This window comes from Dunckerocampus dactyliophorus, chromosome 12 (assembly GCF_027744805.1).
Source record: "Dunckerocampus dactyliophorus isolate RoL2022-P2 chromosome 12, RoL_Ddac_1.1, whole genome shotgun sequence".
NCBI lineage: Eukaryota > Metazoa > Chordata > Actinopteri > Syngnathiformes > Syngnathidae > Dunckerocampus > Dunckerocampus dactyliophorus.
Window position 1 is genome coordinate 2,600,574 of NC_072830.1, and position 17,660 is coordinate 2,618,233.

Below are 17,660 nucleotides of genomic sequence, written 5' to 3' on the forward strand. Positions count from 1 at the left end.
GCTGTCTAATACATAATTTAGTCTCAGTTAAGTTCATGACTAATGGTCGCACAAGCACACACACACACACACACACACACACACACACACACACACACACACACATCCTCTCCTCCCCCACAGGGTCAACCGTTTTAACCAGGTTAGCCCGTTGCCACAGGAACCCGATAACAGTCACAGGAGCTCCCCCCGTCCACCATCTGATGTGTCACTGTCGCTTAACTTGAGCGCTTGCACCCTTTCAAAACAAGAGCACGATCACCTGCCAAGTTGTTTACTAGCATCCGATGGTGATGTTTCATCGGCTCGACAGACGCACAGATAAAGAAAGAGTGACCCTAATTGCTGCGTCCCCCTCTGGCGCAATTATCTTCTCCCTCTAACATCCATCCCTCCCTCTGTCTGTCTCTGCTCCGTCGTTCCCTCGCTCTTTTCGCGGTCGAACATAATTTGAGTGCAATTAACTTGCCTTAAAAGCTCCGGCTGCTTTTAACGCCGCGAATTAGAGGGGTGGCAGATGCGGGGGGGGAGACTGGGGGTGCGGCGACAGGAGGGAGGCGGAGTGGGGGTGGACGACGGCAGGGAGGGAGAGCGAGGCGAGTGGAGTGAAAGTCAATGTCAGTGGCGCTCGGCGGGCGAGAGGTGTGTTTGACCTCACTAACAGAGACAGTAAAACACTTGAGGCCGGCCCTGTTGCTGCAGCCGTCATTGTTCAATACCTTGTAAAAGATGGGGGGGGGGGGGGGGGGGGGTCCATGGAGTCCATGGCGCCCTCCAGCTGCCATGTTGCACCTGTTAACGACTGACTTGCGCCACATTTGGAAACATACACAACTTCATTCACGGGTGCTTGTTTCCATTTGTGCTTGGCAGTTGTTGGCACGTACGGCGCTGGACATCATTGGGCATGACATCACTGATGAATCAGCCTTACGGTTAGGGTTGACAACGGTCACTTGATTAGGAACCCATCCTTCAGGCCATACTGTGTGAAGAACCCCCACATGTTAGATATATCGCTGGATAGGTCTCGATTGGGGCGGAAGAGCCCTATTCATATGTGGTAACATGTTATGTGTGTAACCATGGCAACGTAACTGACGGCCAAAGTTAAAAACGGCCATTTGATTAGGAACCCACCCTTCAGATCACACCGTGTGACTAACCCCCACACGTTATACCACTGGATAGGTCTTGACTGGGGAGTAGTGTGCCATAGTGTGCATATAACGCAACAGGCAGGCCCTTTCAAAACTTCCACTGAATTCTTTTCCCTAATTGTTCTTCTACTGTGTACTACATCTCCTGGTTCAAATCAATCATCTTAGCTTGATTTAACTATTAACTGTACATTATTTTCCAAATGTAGTAGAAAATGACACGAAAGCTAGGTTAGCATGTTGGCCACACGGTCATGAGATGTGGCATCTCTGTGTGGAGTTTGCATGTTCTCCCGTGCGTGCGTGGGTGTTCTCCGGGCGCTTCCTTTCCTGTTCGGTTCATTGGAGACTCTAAATTGTCCATAGGTATGAATGTGAGCGTGAATGCTTGTTTGTCTATATGTGCCCTGCCATTGGCTGGCCACCAGTCCAGGGTGTACCCCGCCTCTCACCCAAAGTCAGCTGGGATAGGCTCCAGCATACCCCCGCAACCCGAGTAGGATAAGACGCAAAGAAAAAGGGTGGATGGATGGATATGAAAGCCAAGCACTATTATTTTGGAACTTGACTCGTTTCCAAGTTCAAAATTCTGCAGGACGGTTCGGCACTATATATTTGTTTTAAGTAGGGCTGTCAGAGTTAACGCAAACGGCACTTCGCGCGATTAACGTGTGCACGTCATGTTTGACCCCCGGCCCACACCGTAGGTTGAGCAAGTAGCAGCGGCTGGCGCCACAAATGCTAAGCAGAAATGGAAAAATAAAGGGTATTTTGATTGGTGAATTTAGCTTCAAAGCCCTGGCAGTTGGCTCTCACAACAAGACCACAGTTATTTGTATCTACTGTCGCTGTGATTGGAATGCGGACTACATCGACGTGACAGAGACACGAGAAGGTAGGCTCCGGCACTTGCCTACTGCCACCCACAGAGAGGCACCGTCCTGGGCTGATTCTTTGCCCTGACCTGCGAGCCAAAATTTGGGTACGAGCCAGTAGTTACCGGCAGCCCCGACCGCGGCTGAAGAGCGAGCAGCGCCTGCATAAGCTAGCATTCGTGCCGCACTGGCTAGTTATCAACATTAGCAACATTACTAGTTACCAAACACGCACGCTCGCACTCAATAAGGTCATCAAATCTTACCTTTGTGCATTCCCACATAGTATCAGCATTTGGGAGCAAATGTGAGCTGAAAGAAAAAGGGTAAAAATGCAGCATAGCATAGTTTATCTGTACAGCGTGGGACAACGGTAGAAGGTGCATTTACGGGCCGTTAAAAAGGTGGGACAAAACGCTGCTCGCTTTAAACATGCAAAAACTGGGGGATTTCTAAATTTATATTATTTTTTGAATAAAATAATGGCCCATATTTCCAACATTTGATGTATTTATGGTTGTAGTTGCATATCAAATTGTTTATCACAAAGAGATTTACTTGATCCCCACTTGATTTCTATCTGCGATTAATGTGAATAATTATGAGTTAACTATGGATTATTAGTTTGATGGCTCTGCTGGGTGTCCTGAACTCCATGATAGAAAAGCGTGTTTTTCTACTCGTTCCTTTCTTAAGCTATTATTTCATGATGAAATGGAAAATGTGTCCATCGCTAAAAGCTTCTGAATATGTTGCCTTGACTTCGGCTGCATCGTCTTTTGCATTATCATTTTCATTTCTTGTATATGTGTCATGTTTGATAGCACACGCTAATACATGGAGTGTGTGTCTAATCAACACTACCTAGCTATTTTGACTGATCGAAATGATCTTTATTGCCGTATTGAATTGAATTATGATATCAACTACAGTAGTACCTCACAAAACGTAAACCTCCTTTTACGTAAATTCCACTGAACGTAAAGAATTTGTGTAAAGTTTTTGCATCGTATTACGGAAGAAATTCCATAGAACGTAATGTGTCAAGTGGGTGCACTTGTTTAATAAAGTTGATTTAAAAAAAAAAAAAAGAGTACACTTGGTGACGCCTTCTGACGCTTCACGCTCTCATTGGCTGATTTTCGGGGCACCGGCTCCGCTCTCATCTCATTGGCTGATTAGCGGGGCACCGCCTATGCTCTCATCTCATTGGCTGACTTACACAGCAGGTACGTGAGTTTGTGTGAGAGACAGGCTTGTCCCTTCCTCTTCGTAGTCGCCCTTAAACTAACTTAAACAATTAAGTTACAAATTAAAATTTTGCACACAGCATTATCGTGTAGTGCGTGTGCATTTGTCTGTGAGACCAGCTGACTCTTAGACTCTTTGAGTTGCGTTTCGACTCAGGCTAGTCCTCCTCCTCCTTCCTGCCTCCACTTGCGTTCTCCTGAACGGTAGGATTGTTTTTGTTTTTCAGTTTTATTCATTTACAGTAATCTTATTTATTACCTTATTTTATATTGGAATGTTACTCTACTATGTTTATGCTAATGTTTTCTTATATTTTCCCACCATATTTGGTGGACTTTGAATATTTTGAAGGGCCAAAGGGGTGAGTTTGGGAAGATCTTGGAACGGATTAGGCTATTTACATGTATTTTATGCTTCCTATAACATAAAAACCCTATAACATAAAGGTTCTCGGAACGCATTATTTACATTGTAGGGGCGTCTACTGTACTTTGATTACCTGTAAACTTTGAAAGTGCGAACGTGAAATACTAACCATTCGTATTTAGTGTCGTAGTTGCCAAGTTTACCGGTTAGATTTGACATATGTGTTATATGTTTTATAGGACGAGCTAGATCATGTCGACTTGGAACTTGCATGCTGAAAAAGTGCATGCACCCTGATATACATGTACAAAGTACATAAATACTTGTATTTAGAAATCTAGTAAATGTACGTAGTTTCTATATTTAGAGTAGGAGGTAGGTCATTTTAGAAGTACTGTAGCTCGCAGGCTGACAAAGTGTGGTTTAAACCATAAGGTGAGCAACATATTAGAAAGAGAAAACTCCAAGCACAATAATACCCGTATTGTATACTGTACCTAAAGGCAGAAGTGTTGCTCGTGCTCCTGTATTGGATGTGGGACGAGTGTGCAGGTGTCCCTAATGCTGTGGAACTTAAACAAGTGCACGTCCATAAAAATAATAAGGCTTTTGTCCTTGGATGCGCTGATTAAAGTGACATAAATAAAGACGCACGCTGAATGAGAATGAACAGCGTCGCTGCTTTTACTTTGCCTTCTTTAAAAATGTCCTTTTCATTCGTTTTCTTCCTTCCACGTTCTGTACACTCCCTCCCTTCCTCCCTCACTTCCTTCCTTCCTTCTCTTGGCTCCCCCTCCCCTCCTCATCCGCTGCTCTCTCAATCTCTCTCCCTCTTTCTCTCTGTGAAGGTCATGCAATTGATTTTCCTCTGTCTATTCATTTTTCAAGACTGGCTTTGAAACGTGGGAAGCAGACAAAGCCACTGCGGCCCCTCCCCTTTTCGCTCGCTCCCTCTCCTCCAGCTTTCTTGCTTCCTTCCCTTGGCTGCGTCTCGGCCATCCGAAAGCCCTCGGACAAGGGGTGACTGTAGCGGAATGCGAACCCCCTCCTCTTCTCCAACACACACACACACACACACACACACACACACACACACACACACACACACACACACACACGTGCACAGTGCACCTTGCACTCCTTTATTCCTTCCTCATTTGTCCCTTCCTCTCCTCCATTCACACAGACTGCGGCCACATTCTGCTTACGGAATTAAAGTCATGCATCACACTTAAAACTCCGCCAGTGCATTGTGGGTAGACATGTTCAAGCTGATGTCCAAATTAGCATCACATTTTCGGTCGGGCCACCGCTGCGGCGAGCGCTGGGACGGCTTGTCAAAAGAACTGGAAACAAAAACTTCACGTCATTGTACTTTGCTGTTGAATATGGCCGAAAAAAGCACAATGTTAAGAACATTTAAAAAAACATTATTGTTGAATGTTCTTATATTACAACATTTTCGTTTGGATTTGATTGTGTGACGCAATAACAAGTGACGTGAACAGCAAATCTCCCAGAATAGCATTAAAAAGTATCAGTGTCAGTTTGTCTGTGATTGGCTGGCCTCCCCGTGCTGCCCCGCCCCCTTCTCCTTAGCCGGCTGCACACTGACTTCACACAAACAAACGCTTCATTGTGCTGACAGCATCACCACCTGCCAGCGAGCCCAAGATTAGCAGAATATCATACAAATGTTACACACTACTGTGTTTATTCACTTTGGAAATGGACTTTTTGGCCCAGTTTAGTCAAACGTGACTGAAAGTTAAACACTGTGTTACTTTGGAAACTTAACATTAACTCATTCGACACTCAAGATGTCTCTTAAGTTTTTTGTGCAAGAGGCATAAAGAGGTGATGACGCACTGCACACGAATAGATGTCACTTTTACCGCAGGCTTAAGGCATAAAAACGCCCACAAGGTGGCAGAAGTGCATTTGATAAGAGCTCGGCATGCATGTTTTGCATGTAAAAACACACTCGACAGCAAGGAGGAAGTGGAAGAGCGTGGAGGAGCGTAGCCTGCAGAAGGTTATGCATTGTAGGGAAATTTTAAAGCATGCACACACATGCGTGCACACGCGTGCACACACGCAGTTTAGTTCCAAATGTGAAAATTGTAAATAGTTGATAGTGTTATATTTGGAAATAAATGATTATTTTGATGTAAAACAAGCCTTTTTGTGTTGTTTCCTCCCTTTTTTTGTTGGGAACTGATATTTTCCTGAAACTTACCTATGTTCTACTGCTGGTTACTGAAGAACAGAAAAAGGTGGAAACAAACGCTGTAGTTAGCATGCTAACTGTTTTTTTCTGATGAAAGACGGGAGTGGAATGTTTCTTTTGGTAGGTTCCATGTTTATATCGCCATGGAACACAATGTCCTGTGTGCCTTGAAAGAGGAGTCCAAATGGTCTAAAATGGGCGCGACTGAAGGGGTTGGTTGGGTTGAGTACTACATTACTTTAGAACATTTTGTATTGTTTCAAATTTAGTGGAAAATGGTGCAAATATCAATAATAAGCACACTATTCCTTTGGAAGTGAAATATCTTTCCAATTTAGCAGAAAAACCTGAGAAAAATCAAGCACTATATTACTTTGCAAATGAAATATCCAAATTTAGTAAAAATACATGAATAAATAAATACGTACACATTTTTCAAAAATAACGTTTAAGCATTATATTACTTTTGAAATTGAATGAAAAAAACCTTAATATTTTTTAATATAAAATAAAAATAAATAAATCATGAAACAATAAAATCCAAACCTAAGCACCATATTAGTTTGGAAACAGAATATTTTTCAAATGCAGTGAAATAGCATCCAACATTTGCGCGCTGCAGTGTGTTACTTTTGGAAGTGGGATATTTTCCATGTTCAGTAGAAAATGGAACAACTATTATGCGCTATATAACTTTGGAAATGTAGCAGAATCATCCAAAAGCAGTGGTGGTGGTGCGCACGCTACTTTACTACTTTGGGGGTGGGCAGCACGGTGGTCCTCGCGGAGAAGGCATGTGCCACATACCCGAGTGGTTGTGGGTTTGAGTCTCTGTGTGGCGTTTGCATGCCGTCCTTGTGTGTGCGTGGATTTACGCCACATCCTCCCGTTTCCTCCCACATCCCCAAATCCTGCATGTTGGAGACCAAATTGTCCACGGGAGTAAGTGTGAGGATGAATGCTTGTTTGGTGACCTGTGCGGGGTGTACTCAGCATAGTTCACGCTTCAACAAGCAAGCCGTACTAAAAGCTGGAAAGTCAATATTGTAAATAGTTGAAAAGAAACTGCAAGTAAAAGCAGCGTCGACATGAAGATCTTCTTGCCTTAAAGTGTGCTTTCACAGCCAGCCGATCAATCCTTAGCACCTCAAGAGCCCCTTTAACGAAGCCACTGTATTGACACAAACATCTATAAAAAAAACTTACTACACTATTAAAGGCACTGTGTCTTATCTGGAACACACGCTGCTTTTATTGTGGTAGGAATGCTAACTACTAACAACTAACATCTTTTTTTTGCTCCAGTTTTTTCAATTTAGACAAGAAAGAGGAATAATCACGCACACACAAACATGCACCTCTAATTGTATTGTATCTGCGTGGTTTCCCTTCAGTAACACAAGCAATTAGACAGGCTGTATAATTACACTGTCCTTGTTATACGCTTAATTCCTGTAATTACAAAACGCACCAATAGCTTCTCCTTTCTTTGTGCGCCGTGTAGCGCTTTCTCTCGCACACACACACACACACAGAACGGTGTCTATATGGAAAGTCTTTGTGTGATTAAAATGCACATGCACGTGCGTGTTTGCAGACTGAGAATGAGCAAATGCCTGGCGTGTGTGCTCACATGCAAAACACAATTAATGATGTGCGCTAATACATGACTGAAAATCATCCTGCTACAAATAGCAGTCTTCTTGGGGGACTGGAATGTGGATGCTTTTACACGCACGCACGCACACACACACACACACACACACACACACACACACACACACACACACACACACACACACACAATATCTAGTACTTTTGCCACAACAAAGTGGTGTGAAAGTGTTTGCCCCCTCCCTGATGTCTTCTTTTTTTGCATGTTTGTCACACTTAAATGTTTCAGATAACAAATGTAAATATTAGTCAATGACAACACAACTCAACACTTTATGCACTTTTTAAATGAAACTTCTTATTATTAAGGGAGAGAAAACATCCAAAGCTACATGTCCCTGTGTGATAAAGTGATTGCCCCCTAAAGCTAATAAGTGGTTGGCCCCCCTTAGCAGCAACAACTGCAATCAAGCGTTTGTGATAACTTGCAATGAGTCTCTTCCAGCGCTGGGGAGGAATTTAGCAGAATTGTTGTCATTCAGCCACATTGGAGGCTTTTCCTTTTTAAGGTCATGCCACAGCATCTCAATAGGATTCAGGTCAGGACTTGGACTAGACCACTCCAAAGTCTTCAGCCATTCAGAGGTGGACTTGCTGGTGTGTTTTGGATCATTGTCCTGCTGCAGAACCCAAGTTGCTTTCAGCTTGAGGTCACCAACAGATGGCCGGACATTCTCCTTCAGCAGAACTCATGCTTCCATTCATCACAGCAAGTCTTCCAGGTCCTGAAGACCATCACACTACCACCACCATATTTTACTGTTGCTATGTTATTCTTTTTCTGAAATGCCAGATGTAATGGGACACACTCCTTCCAAAAAGTTCAACTTTTGAGTATTTTCCCAAAGGTGTTGGGGATCATCAAGATGTTTTCTGGCAAAATTGAGACCATCCTGAATGTTGTTTTTGTTCAGCAGTGGTTTTGGTCTTGGAACTCTGCCAGGCAGGCCGTTTTTGCCCAGTGTCTTTCTTATGGTGGAGTCATGAACACTGACCTTAACTGAGGCAAGTGAGGCCTGTAGTTCTTTGGATGTTGTTGTGGGGTCTTTTGTGACCTCTTGGATGAGTCGTTGCTACACTCTTGGGGTCATTTTGGTTAAAGTATGTTATAACGGGGAGACAAACACTTTTTCACACATGGCCATGTAGCTTTGGATTTTTTTCCTCCCTTAATAATAAAAAGTTTCTTTTAAAAACGGTATAAAGTGTTGCACAGAACTACAACCCTCAACGTCCCACAATGCAGTTCTTCTTAAAGGGCCAGGTTCGGCCTGTAACAGCGTTCATCCACTGTAAAAAACAAAAAAACAAAACGCAAAACAATAAGTCCACGAAAAGTGAACCGCGATGGAGCGAGGGAGCGCTGTACAGTTGTCCCTCACCACTTCACGTTTTGAATTTTGCGGCGTCTACTATTACTAAAAAAATAATTCAGATGTAAGTAAATTTTACATATTTTTTGGTTAAATTAAGGAATTTCAAGCATAAAAATGAAGTAAATGTTTTAGGGTTATAGGGTTTTTTTGAAGTAAATGAAGTAATATACAAATATAAGGCATCCAGAAGACACATTCAAAGATGTGATGATATGTAGTATTCTACATTGGTCACTAGGTGTCAGTATTGATCAAGCACCAGACTTGATCAACCGCAACAGGCTTTTATTGCAGGTTTGAATGATCTCACAACCGGCACAATAATCCCTAACAAGAGCTACTGTTGCGGCTGTAACCAACTCCAACGTTACTTCCTGTCCAACACACTCGACCACAAGCCTTATGTATTTGTTAAATCGCTTATTTTCTCTTATTATGTCTACTATATTGGGTAATACGAGTTTAAAGGTGACTTTAGCGGTGTTATTTAATGTCTAGAAGGCCGTAATAATGTTAAAAAATGTATTTAGAAGGTTGGAAACAGGTTTTCTATGTTCTAACTATGAAAATATTCCATTTATAAATAAGATATCCTACTTTGTGGAAATAGGGTTAGATGGATGGATGGATGGATGGATGGATGGATGGATGGATAGAGAGATACTTTATTAATCTCCAACAGAAATTCACGAGAAAATTCATGTGATGCTGACACCGAACTGCAGTGCTGCACTCTGTCATGGTGACGCCGGACTGAAATGCTGTAGTTAGCATGCTTACTGTTAGTATGTTAACACCTAGCATGATAGTGCTAAGTGTCAATATAATATAATACCTGAAGAAATGGCTACAATGCTAACATCTTAATGTTAGCATACTAGCAACACAAACTTGCAACCTGTTGGCATGCTAACACTAACACGAAACCACTGTCTACGTAAAGTTTATTCTTTTGAAAATAGTGAAAAAAATGTAATATGCTAATTTTTGCATGCTAGTAATGCTAACATGATAGCTGTTAGCATGCTAATGCCGAACATTAAAACACTAAGTTTATACCTTTGAAAATAACAAAAAAGCTAACATGCTAGTTTTAGCATGCTAGCAATGCTAACATGCTAACTGTTAGCATGTTAACATTGAACATGAAAACACTGTCTATGTACATGAATCTGTACCTGGAAAGCAGCAAAGCATACAAGCGTATTCAAGGGTCAAACTGCTATCAAAATTGTGACATTTACCCTGAAGAAGCAGACAATTCAAATAACACTGACATAAAAGTGTATTACTGTAATGACTCAAATATAAGACAACCCTGAATTTAAGGCAGCTGTCTTGCGCTGAAATGTAACGAATGCTGTACACACCTCGTCTATTTCAGACGATGGAAGAAAATATCATCTTTTATTCAGGCCAATACGATAATGCTCCTCAACAAAAAAGAATCTTGGATCTGTGGCTCACCTTTACTGCAGTTGCTGTCTCCCTCCAGCAGGGGGCTCCAGGGCGGGTCCCCCTGACTGGCGAAGGCGCGCATGTGCAGGTAGCTGATGGTCAGCCGAATGACCGACGCCTTGTCCAGCTGGCTGGTGATGGCGCCGGGCAGGGGCAGCATCTTGGCCAGCTCGAAGAACTCAAAGTTCTCCTTCCCGCGTCTCGATCGGGCGGCATTGCGCGACTTTTCTTTGCGCAGGTTCTGGAGACTGGCGGGGAGGACGGATGGGGGGACGCACGGAGTAGAAGAAAGAAAGACGTGAATCAGCACGGATCTGTCATGTCAGGGCCACATGCCGGCCACCTGTTGATTGATCCTCCACATCAATCCCAAAAGTCATCTCATAAATACACAGAATGGTAATGGCTCAACTGCAATTCAAGTGAAACAATCTCTATTGTGAGCCATCTCCAGCAGATTGGCCTGGTAATTACACACAAACTCCCTCTTCTGGCTGCCACAGTCCTAATAATGCCATTTGCTTCCAAATCCATATGTGCACACACACACACACACACTCCCTCTCTGGCTCCGCTCTCATCTGGTCCCGAGCTTGTGAGCGGGGCCTTGATTGAGGGATCAATAGGAGAGGGAGGGGCGCAGTGACAAAGGGGGGTGAGGGGGTGTTGGAGGGGCAGGGCTCAGGTAGCCTGTCTCTCTGATTGGGTATTGACTCTCCTCAATGGGGCCTGAGCTCTGGAATTATGTTGTCACCGCCACTTCACCATTTGTGTTGGCTCTGTGCAAATGCGTGTGCGTGTGTGTGTGTGTGTGTGTGTGCGTGTGTGTGTGAGGAGGTGACAGGAGCCAGCATTTCTCCTTTACAGCCGCATTGTTGCTTCTTATCCCCCAAAAGATCTTATACATATGCTTAGACGGCTGATTATGACATATGCTGGTATGGCAATAAACTGACACCCTTTCTCCTTGCTATTGTCTAATATGTAAAACAATAGTGTGTGTGTGTGTGTGTGTGTGTGTGTGCGTGCGTGCGTGCGTGCGTGCGTGCGTGCGTGTGTGTCAGCCCCTGTAACATCTCATTATTATACAGCCACGACCCCTGCCACAGAGAACAATCAATACACACACATTGATTCTGCTTAGTTTTTTATATCCGCCTGTAACTGACTGCCCATTAATAATTCCACCCAAATTTACTTAATCTCCCGCCAAGTGGTGGGTGGGGGTGGAGGAGATTGGCGGCTCATGGCGGGATTGGCAGGTGAGTAACAAAACAGGTTGGGGGAGGAACACACGTGGCAAACACACTGTTTTGGTTTTCAGTGTATACTAAGGGGTTATCCGCACACGCTTTCCAGTCAAAACGGCAAAGTATTTGATGGATTCAGCCTGTCATCCACACGGGAACGGCATTCCGGGTGACATCAAACGGTATTTTTTGAAAACGGCTTCCAGAGTGGGAAAATCTGAGAACGCCGGCTTGTCGTTGCCTTGTACACAGGCGATACGAAAACGATGACATCACCGACTCACCGCCGCCTCGTCGCCGTCACGTGACCAGAAGTGAATATCTGAATGTTTCGATGGACATGACTCACCCTGGTCGACATTGTCCTCATATTTGTTGTGTTATACAGTGGGGGACAGGTTCCCTAAGTGGACTTCATTGTTTAAAGATTGTTTTAAGGCAGTAAAAGCCTTCACCATATACCCTTTAAACACTTTTTACACCTTTTCTCACACTTCTTTCTCGTTTAACCACTCTAAGTTCAAACCTTTGTGTGAATTTTAATGATAAACCTACTAGTTTGGACACAATAAACGATTAAGTCACTCACACGTATTTCACTCACTGGTTCTGGCGCTGTTCGGCTGTACTGTAGCGTTTTGTATCCTTGTTAAAACATTTTGCTGCAGGACTCCTCCTTCCAACCGAAGATTCATTTACAAGCTAGCAAGCAAGCAAGCTAGCGATGACACAGGAGACACGGCAGGACGGCACAAAGGAGACTGACTGACACTGGTCTACAGCCAATCAGGATGCAGAAAATAATGGGCAGTGCAGAGGGAAGAGAGAGAGAGATGCTCAATTTCCCACAATGCAATTGTTCTTAAAGGGCCAGGCTCGGTCTGTCCCAGTGTTCATACGCTGTAATAAAAAAAAAGAAGCACTAAAGATTTCCACGAAACAGCAAATATGCAAAAGGTGAACCGTGACAGAGCGAGGGAACGCTGTACTCCATAATGACTCGCAGAAGTAACTCCACTTCTCTTGAAAAGCAGAAGACGACGCATGCGTTCTTTCTTCTTCTATGGTTTGGTGTGTCACGTGGTTCCGCCCGCTTGTTTGTTGGCAGTGCACGTACTGTCACGTACGTGTGCTTGTGCATGACATCCTTTTCACTCAGTCTGGATGCAACTATTTACTAATCCGGCACAGGATGGACGCCACTTTATTTCAACCCGCCAAACAAAATCAACCTTAGGAACGTTCCAGTGTGGACAGGACCGAAGGACAGATGAATTCACAGACATGCACATAGGCTTGTGTGTGTGTGTGTGTGTGTGTGTGTGTTGTCTCACCAGGGCAGGGTAGGAGGCTTGGCCAGTAGTCCTTGCAGGAAATCCCACTCCACACTCACGCACTTCCCCTCACTGACAAACGGCATGGTGGCCATCCTTCTCCCAATATGGCGCCCTGGCCACTCTTAACGAAGGCTCTGATTGGCAGGCGATCTGCCGAAAAACACACCGGTCAGCAAAAGCACACATTCTTGAGTGGTACACAAGTGCAAAAAGCACGAGACAAACAAAAAAAACAACTCAACCTTAACTCGGTGGTCTGTCTTTTGGAGTAAGCGATGCCACAAAAAGCCAAAGAAAAATCCAAATATACAGCCATAAGTTTTATCATGCATGACGCATTTTATTCCATTTCTAGGCTTTCTTTTGGGTTCCCTCAGAATAGACACCGTTCACCACTAGCGGTTAGCATGTTGGCCACACAGTCAGCAGATCTGGAAGAATTTGAGCCTCCGTCGGGCATCTTCTCTGTGGAGTTTGCATGTTCTCTAACTGGCCACTCTAAATTGTCCATAGGTATGAATGTGAGTGTGGATGATTGTTTGTCTGCATGTGCCCTACGATTGGCTGGCGATCAGTCCAGGGTGCACCCCGCCTCTCACCCCAAAGTCAGCTGAGGTAGGCTCCAGCGTACCCCGTGAACCTAGTGAGGATTAAGCGGCATAGAAAATGAAAGAACGAATGAACAGTTCAACAAGTCAGAATCTCAAAAATAATCCAAATCCACCGTTAGAACAAAAGGAAATACGATATCATCTGATGACAAAGCTATTTATTACCATTCTAATGATCCAGCCTATCGATTACCTTTTTGCGAGGGTGATGATAAACCAACAACGGTAATGACTATGGATGTCCTATAATGTCGGCCGACCGATAACATCGGCTGATATTGGCATAAAAATGAGATATCGGATCATACCAGTTTTTGTGCGGGTAGGTGCTTGCTAGCTCAGGATGTCTGCCGTGCAAAATTATTCCCAAGTTGTGCCTTTGGACTGTAAATATTTCATTTGCACCGACTGTAAAGTGTTAAAGTTTTGCTGTTTGCGAGTAATGCGCCATAAGTACTGACAGGGCAGCCGCACATTGCGCCAAACAGGAAACAGAAAACCAAAATAAGAGCACAAAACAAAAAAACTGATGTGAAAACTACAGAAAACCACAACTAAAGCCCAAGCAGTCATACGGAACACGACATCAAGCGCTGGTTAGGCAAGGGGGGAGTAATACGTCTAGTCTAATATCACACCTCTGGAAGAATGACTTTTTTGGCATCATTTGTATTGCATATTGCAGTATTGGTCTTATTTTCAGGATTACACGACATTAGTTTGAGGGTAGATCTGCTGCCTGTGTCGGCAATCAAGCAATACTGTAAGAAAGCCAATACTGAGCATCTCTCGTAATCACTGTCACTACGTTCACATGCAGACGATATTCGGGTTAAGGTCAATATTCCGGTTTCTGAAACATTGGCAATAACCCGTTTACATGCGTGATGTGAAAAAAACAAACAAAAAAACGCACGAAACGCACGCATGGAAAACATCCTGATGCAATGCACGTCATTTCCGCTTCTTCTTCCTGCATCCAAAAACATCAATAACAGCGCGGGGCCGGTAGAAGTTGCCTTTGTTTGTGCTTTGGTGCTGGTACCGACCCACCACCAGCACGTGACACTGTTCTGTCTCCCTTTCTTCAGTAATGGAAGGCGAGAAGGTGAAGAAATAGAAAATGGAGGCGGAGCTGTGCCATCCATATCCACGCTACCCGTTTCCACCACAGACCCTGGACACTTTGGAGGCGCGTTGGTGCAAACCCTGCTTGGCGTAACGTCTCGCTCACCTTCTAGATTTGGCAACGGCGGTACTTTCTAGCGCCTATAAAAGACATAATGTTCCTGTCTTTCACCACTAACCAGGTGCCTTGCGTGAGGCCATGTTTACAAGTACTTCCTGCCAAAGACACAAGATTCCTTTCCAATAGAACATGCGCATAACACGAATGAATGTTCCTTTCCATCAGGATATCCCGATCGCCGTACACATGACCCAATATTCAGGTTAGAAAAGGTAATATTCGGGTTTTTCAAAAGGGTTATTGGTGTTTACATGGCCGTGCGCATGCGTTATTGCTAATATGATAGGATTATTTGACTGCATGTAAACGTACTGATTGCTAACCATAAAAAAAGAAGAAAAACAGCACTGGGGTTCATTGTTTTTGTCACTAAGTGTTTTGTGTATGACAATCAACTATAGTAAAATGTCGGCTTTTGGCCTCCCTGTATATTTTGCACACTATTTTCTCAAGTTGAGGAAAAAGTACCAACACTTTGGGCTAGAAGTCTCTGAGAGAGGTTTCCAAAGTATGGAGTCTTATGTAATACGATCAATATCGTTGAAGACGTCAAAGGTACGGTTTGCTGTTTATGGATGTGATGGCTTTGAACATTTTGCCTGCGTGATGTGTTTTTTTTTTTCAGACTTTACAGGCTATTGCTGATTGAATCTTTACCTTGTTAGCTTGCACCACTTGCTACTAGTTCTGCTACACAACACGCCTGTCAACATTTGCACTGGAAAATATGGGAAAATAGGGAAAAATATGGGAACAAGTTGGAGGTCAGACAGCCTCAGCAAGAGTTTAGGTGTCATTTGTACCAAAAACATTCACAATTGAGCCTTGCTGAAGTTACCCCACAGCCCTGAAGGGACATCCAGATGTGGCTACAACCAGACTGTCTCAACCGGACGTTCCCATCTTCTCCCTGTCAAGCAACAGCATCACACCTCCACCTACAAGTTACCAACGTTCCCCTCACGCCCATCTCCATCCCTCTGTGCTGTGTTGACATTTAAAGGGCTCGCCTGGCCCCGAGCGCCATGGTGTCATGGCCTTGGGCCTGAGATAGCCTCTCTCTCGCCCACTCTCCATTCTGACTGCAGCTGGAAGAGCTGAGGAGTGCAGACTCGTGAGACGAGTTTGACAGACGCTGGAGCTAAAACTGTCAATGTTAAAACCTCTTGGACCCAATTCAAACACAGCAGCGGAGTCAAATGGATTGGTTGTTGAACAGGGACACTGGGTCAATGGCTGACATCCAATGGCTCGTCCGACATCTCAGTGTCTCCTTCCATCTGATTGAGAGGTGCCTCGATTTTTGTCGTTGATTCGTTCCAAGATGTCAGGCGAAAACGTAAAAGTACAAAACACAATACTACAATATAATGTAAACCCAATTAATTACATACATTTCATAGAGAATAATTAGAGTTGTACATGCAGATCAATGCAAAATACATAAATAAATGACGAATGAAATGGAGAAAAACAAACATTTAACACCATTTTCACCTTCACTGAAAACCCTTGTTGGCAAAAACAGTACTGATGATCTACCCAATGAGTTTTTGTTTCTCATCTTCTCATGGCGTGACAGTCATCCCTCACCACATTGCGGTTCAAATTTTTCACTCTCACGGTTTTTCAAAAATATATTAATCAATCTTGCTTTTTCATGGATGAATACAGCCTATTAGGAATGAAAAGGCTAATTTAACTTTCTTTTTGCTCAAATTAAGTATTTCCAAGCATAAAAATAGCTAAACAAACTAAAATACAAATATAAAGCATTCAGAAGACACATTGAAATTGTGATGTGTAGTTTTCTACACCGGTCACTCGGTGTCAGTAATGTAACTGTCATCGGCGAGACACACAAGCACTAAACCTGATTGCCAGAACAACAGGCATTTATTGCCGGTTTGAATTATCTCACAACAGGCACAAAACCAACATATAATAATCATAATCAACAGAATTATAACACGGGCTACAGTTGCAGCCGTAACCCCTGCCAAGCTAAAACTCAACTCTGAACCGACGTCACTTCCGGTCCTCCACATGTCAGGAACACATTAATTGCAACTTAAATGGCTTATTTTCCCTGATTATATCTACTATATTAGGCAATAGAGGTGTAAAGGTGACTGTACGGGTGTTCTTTCATGTATAGAGGGCTCTAATAAGGTTAAAAACATATTTAGAAGGCCATAAACAGGTTTTCTATGCTTTAACTACAAAAATATTTGATTTATAAAGAAGGAACTCTACTTCACGGCAATTCACTTATCACGATCAGGTCTGGAACCAATTATAGTGTTCTCTTGTTTATTGGCGATAGGTTCCCAAAATAGCCCACGATAAGTGGAATCCACGAAGTAGCCAACTTTATTTGTTTCCAATGATTCTATATGTTTTAAGGCTGTAAAAGCCCTCACCGTACACTTTATACACTTTTCTCAGACAGGCATGAACATTCTCTCTTGTTTAAACACTCTCAAAGTTCACATTTCCTTGGAATTGTAATGATCAACCTACTGGGTTGGACACAATAAATTATTAAGTGACTCACGCGTATTTCACTCTTCTGTCTGTGCCTCTTCGTCCAGGCTGTAGCGTTTTTGTATCCTTGTTAAATTATATTGCTCCTGTCGTCATATTTGACTCCTCCTCGTTGTCCTCCATGAACCAAAGATTCATTTACTGTGTTCCGTAAAGGCGCCCTACAGCTGCGTAACGTCTGCCTACCTTCTGCATGTATGATCGCTAGCAACAGGAAACATGGCAGTGCTGCATGAAGGAATGGTTAACAGCCAATCAGAATGCAAAACACAATGG

General features: G+C 43.5%; 1 protein-coding gene across 2 annotated transcripts in view; it reads right to left on the reverse strand.

The window, feature by feature from the left end:
- Positions 1–17,660, reverse strand: part of npas1 (neuronal PAS domain protein 1) — a 67,740-nt gene that overhangs the window by 30,846 nt on the left and 19,234 nt on the right. For both annotated transcript variants that reach the window (XM_054794134.1, XM_054794133.1), the window contains exons 2-3: positions 12,975–13,127; positions 10,400–10,638 (exon numbers count right to left, since the gene is read on the reverse strand). In XM_054794134.1, coding sequence (XP_054650109.1) covers positions 10,400–10,638; positions 12,975–13,069 — 334 coding nt within the window. In that variant the 5' untranslated portion in view covers positions 13,070–13,127. The remainder of the gene's footprint in view (positions 1–10,399; positions 10,639–12,974; positions 13,128–17,660) is intronic.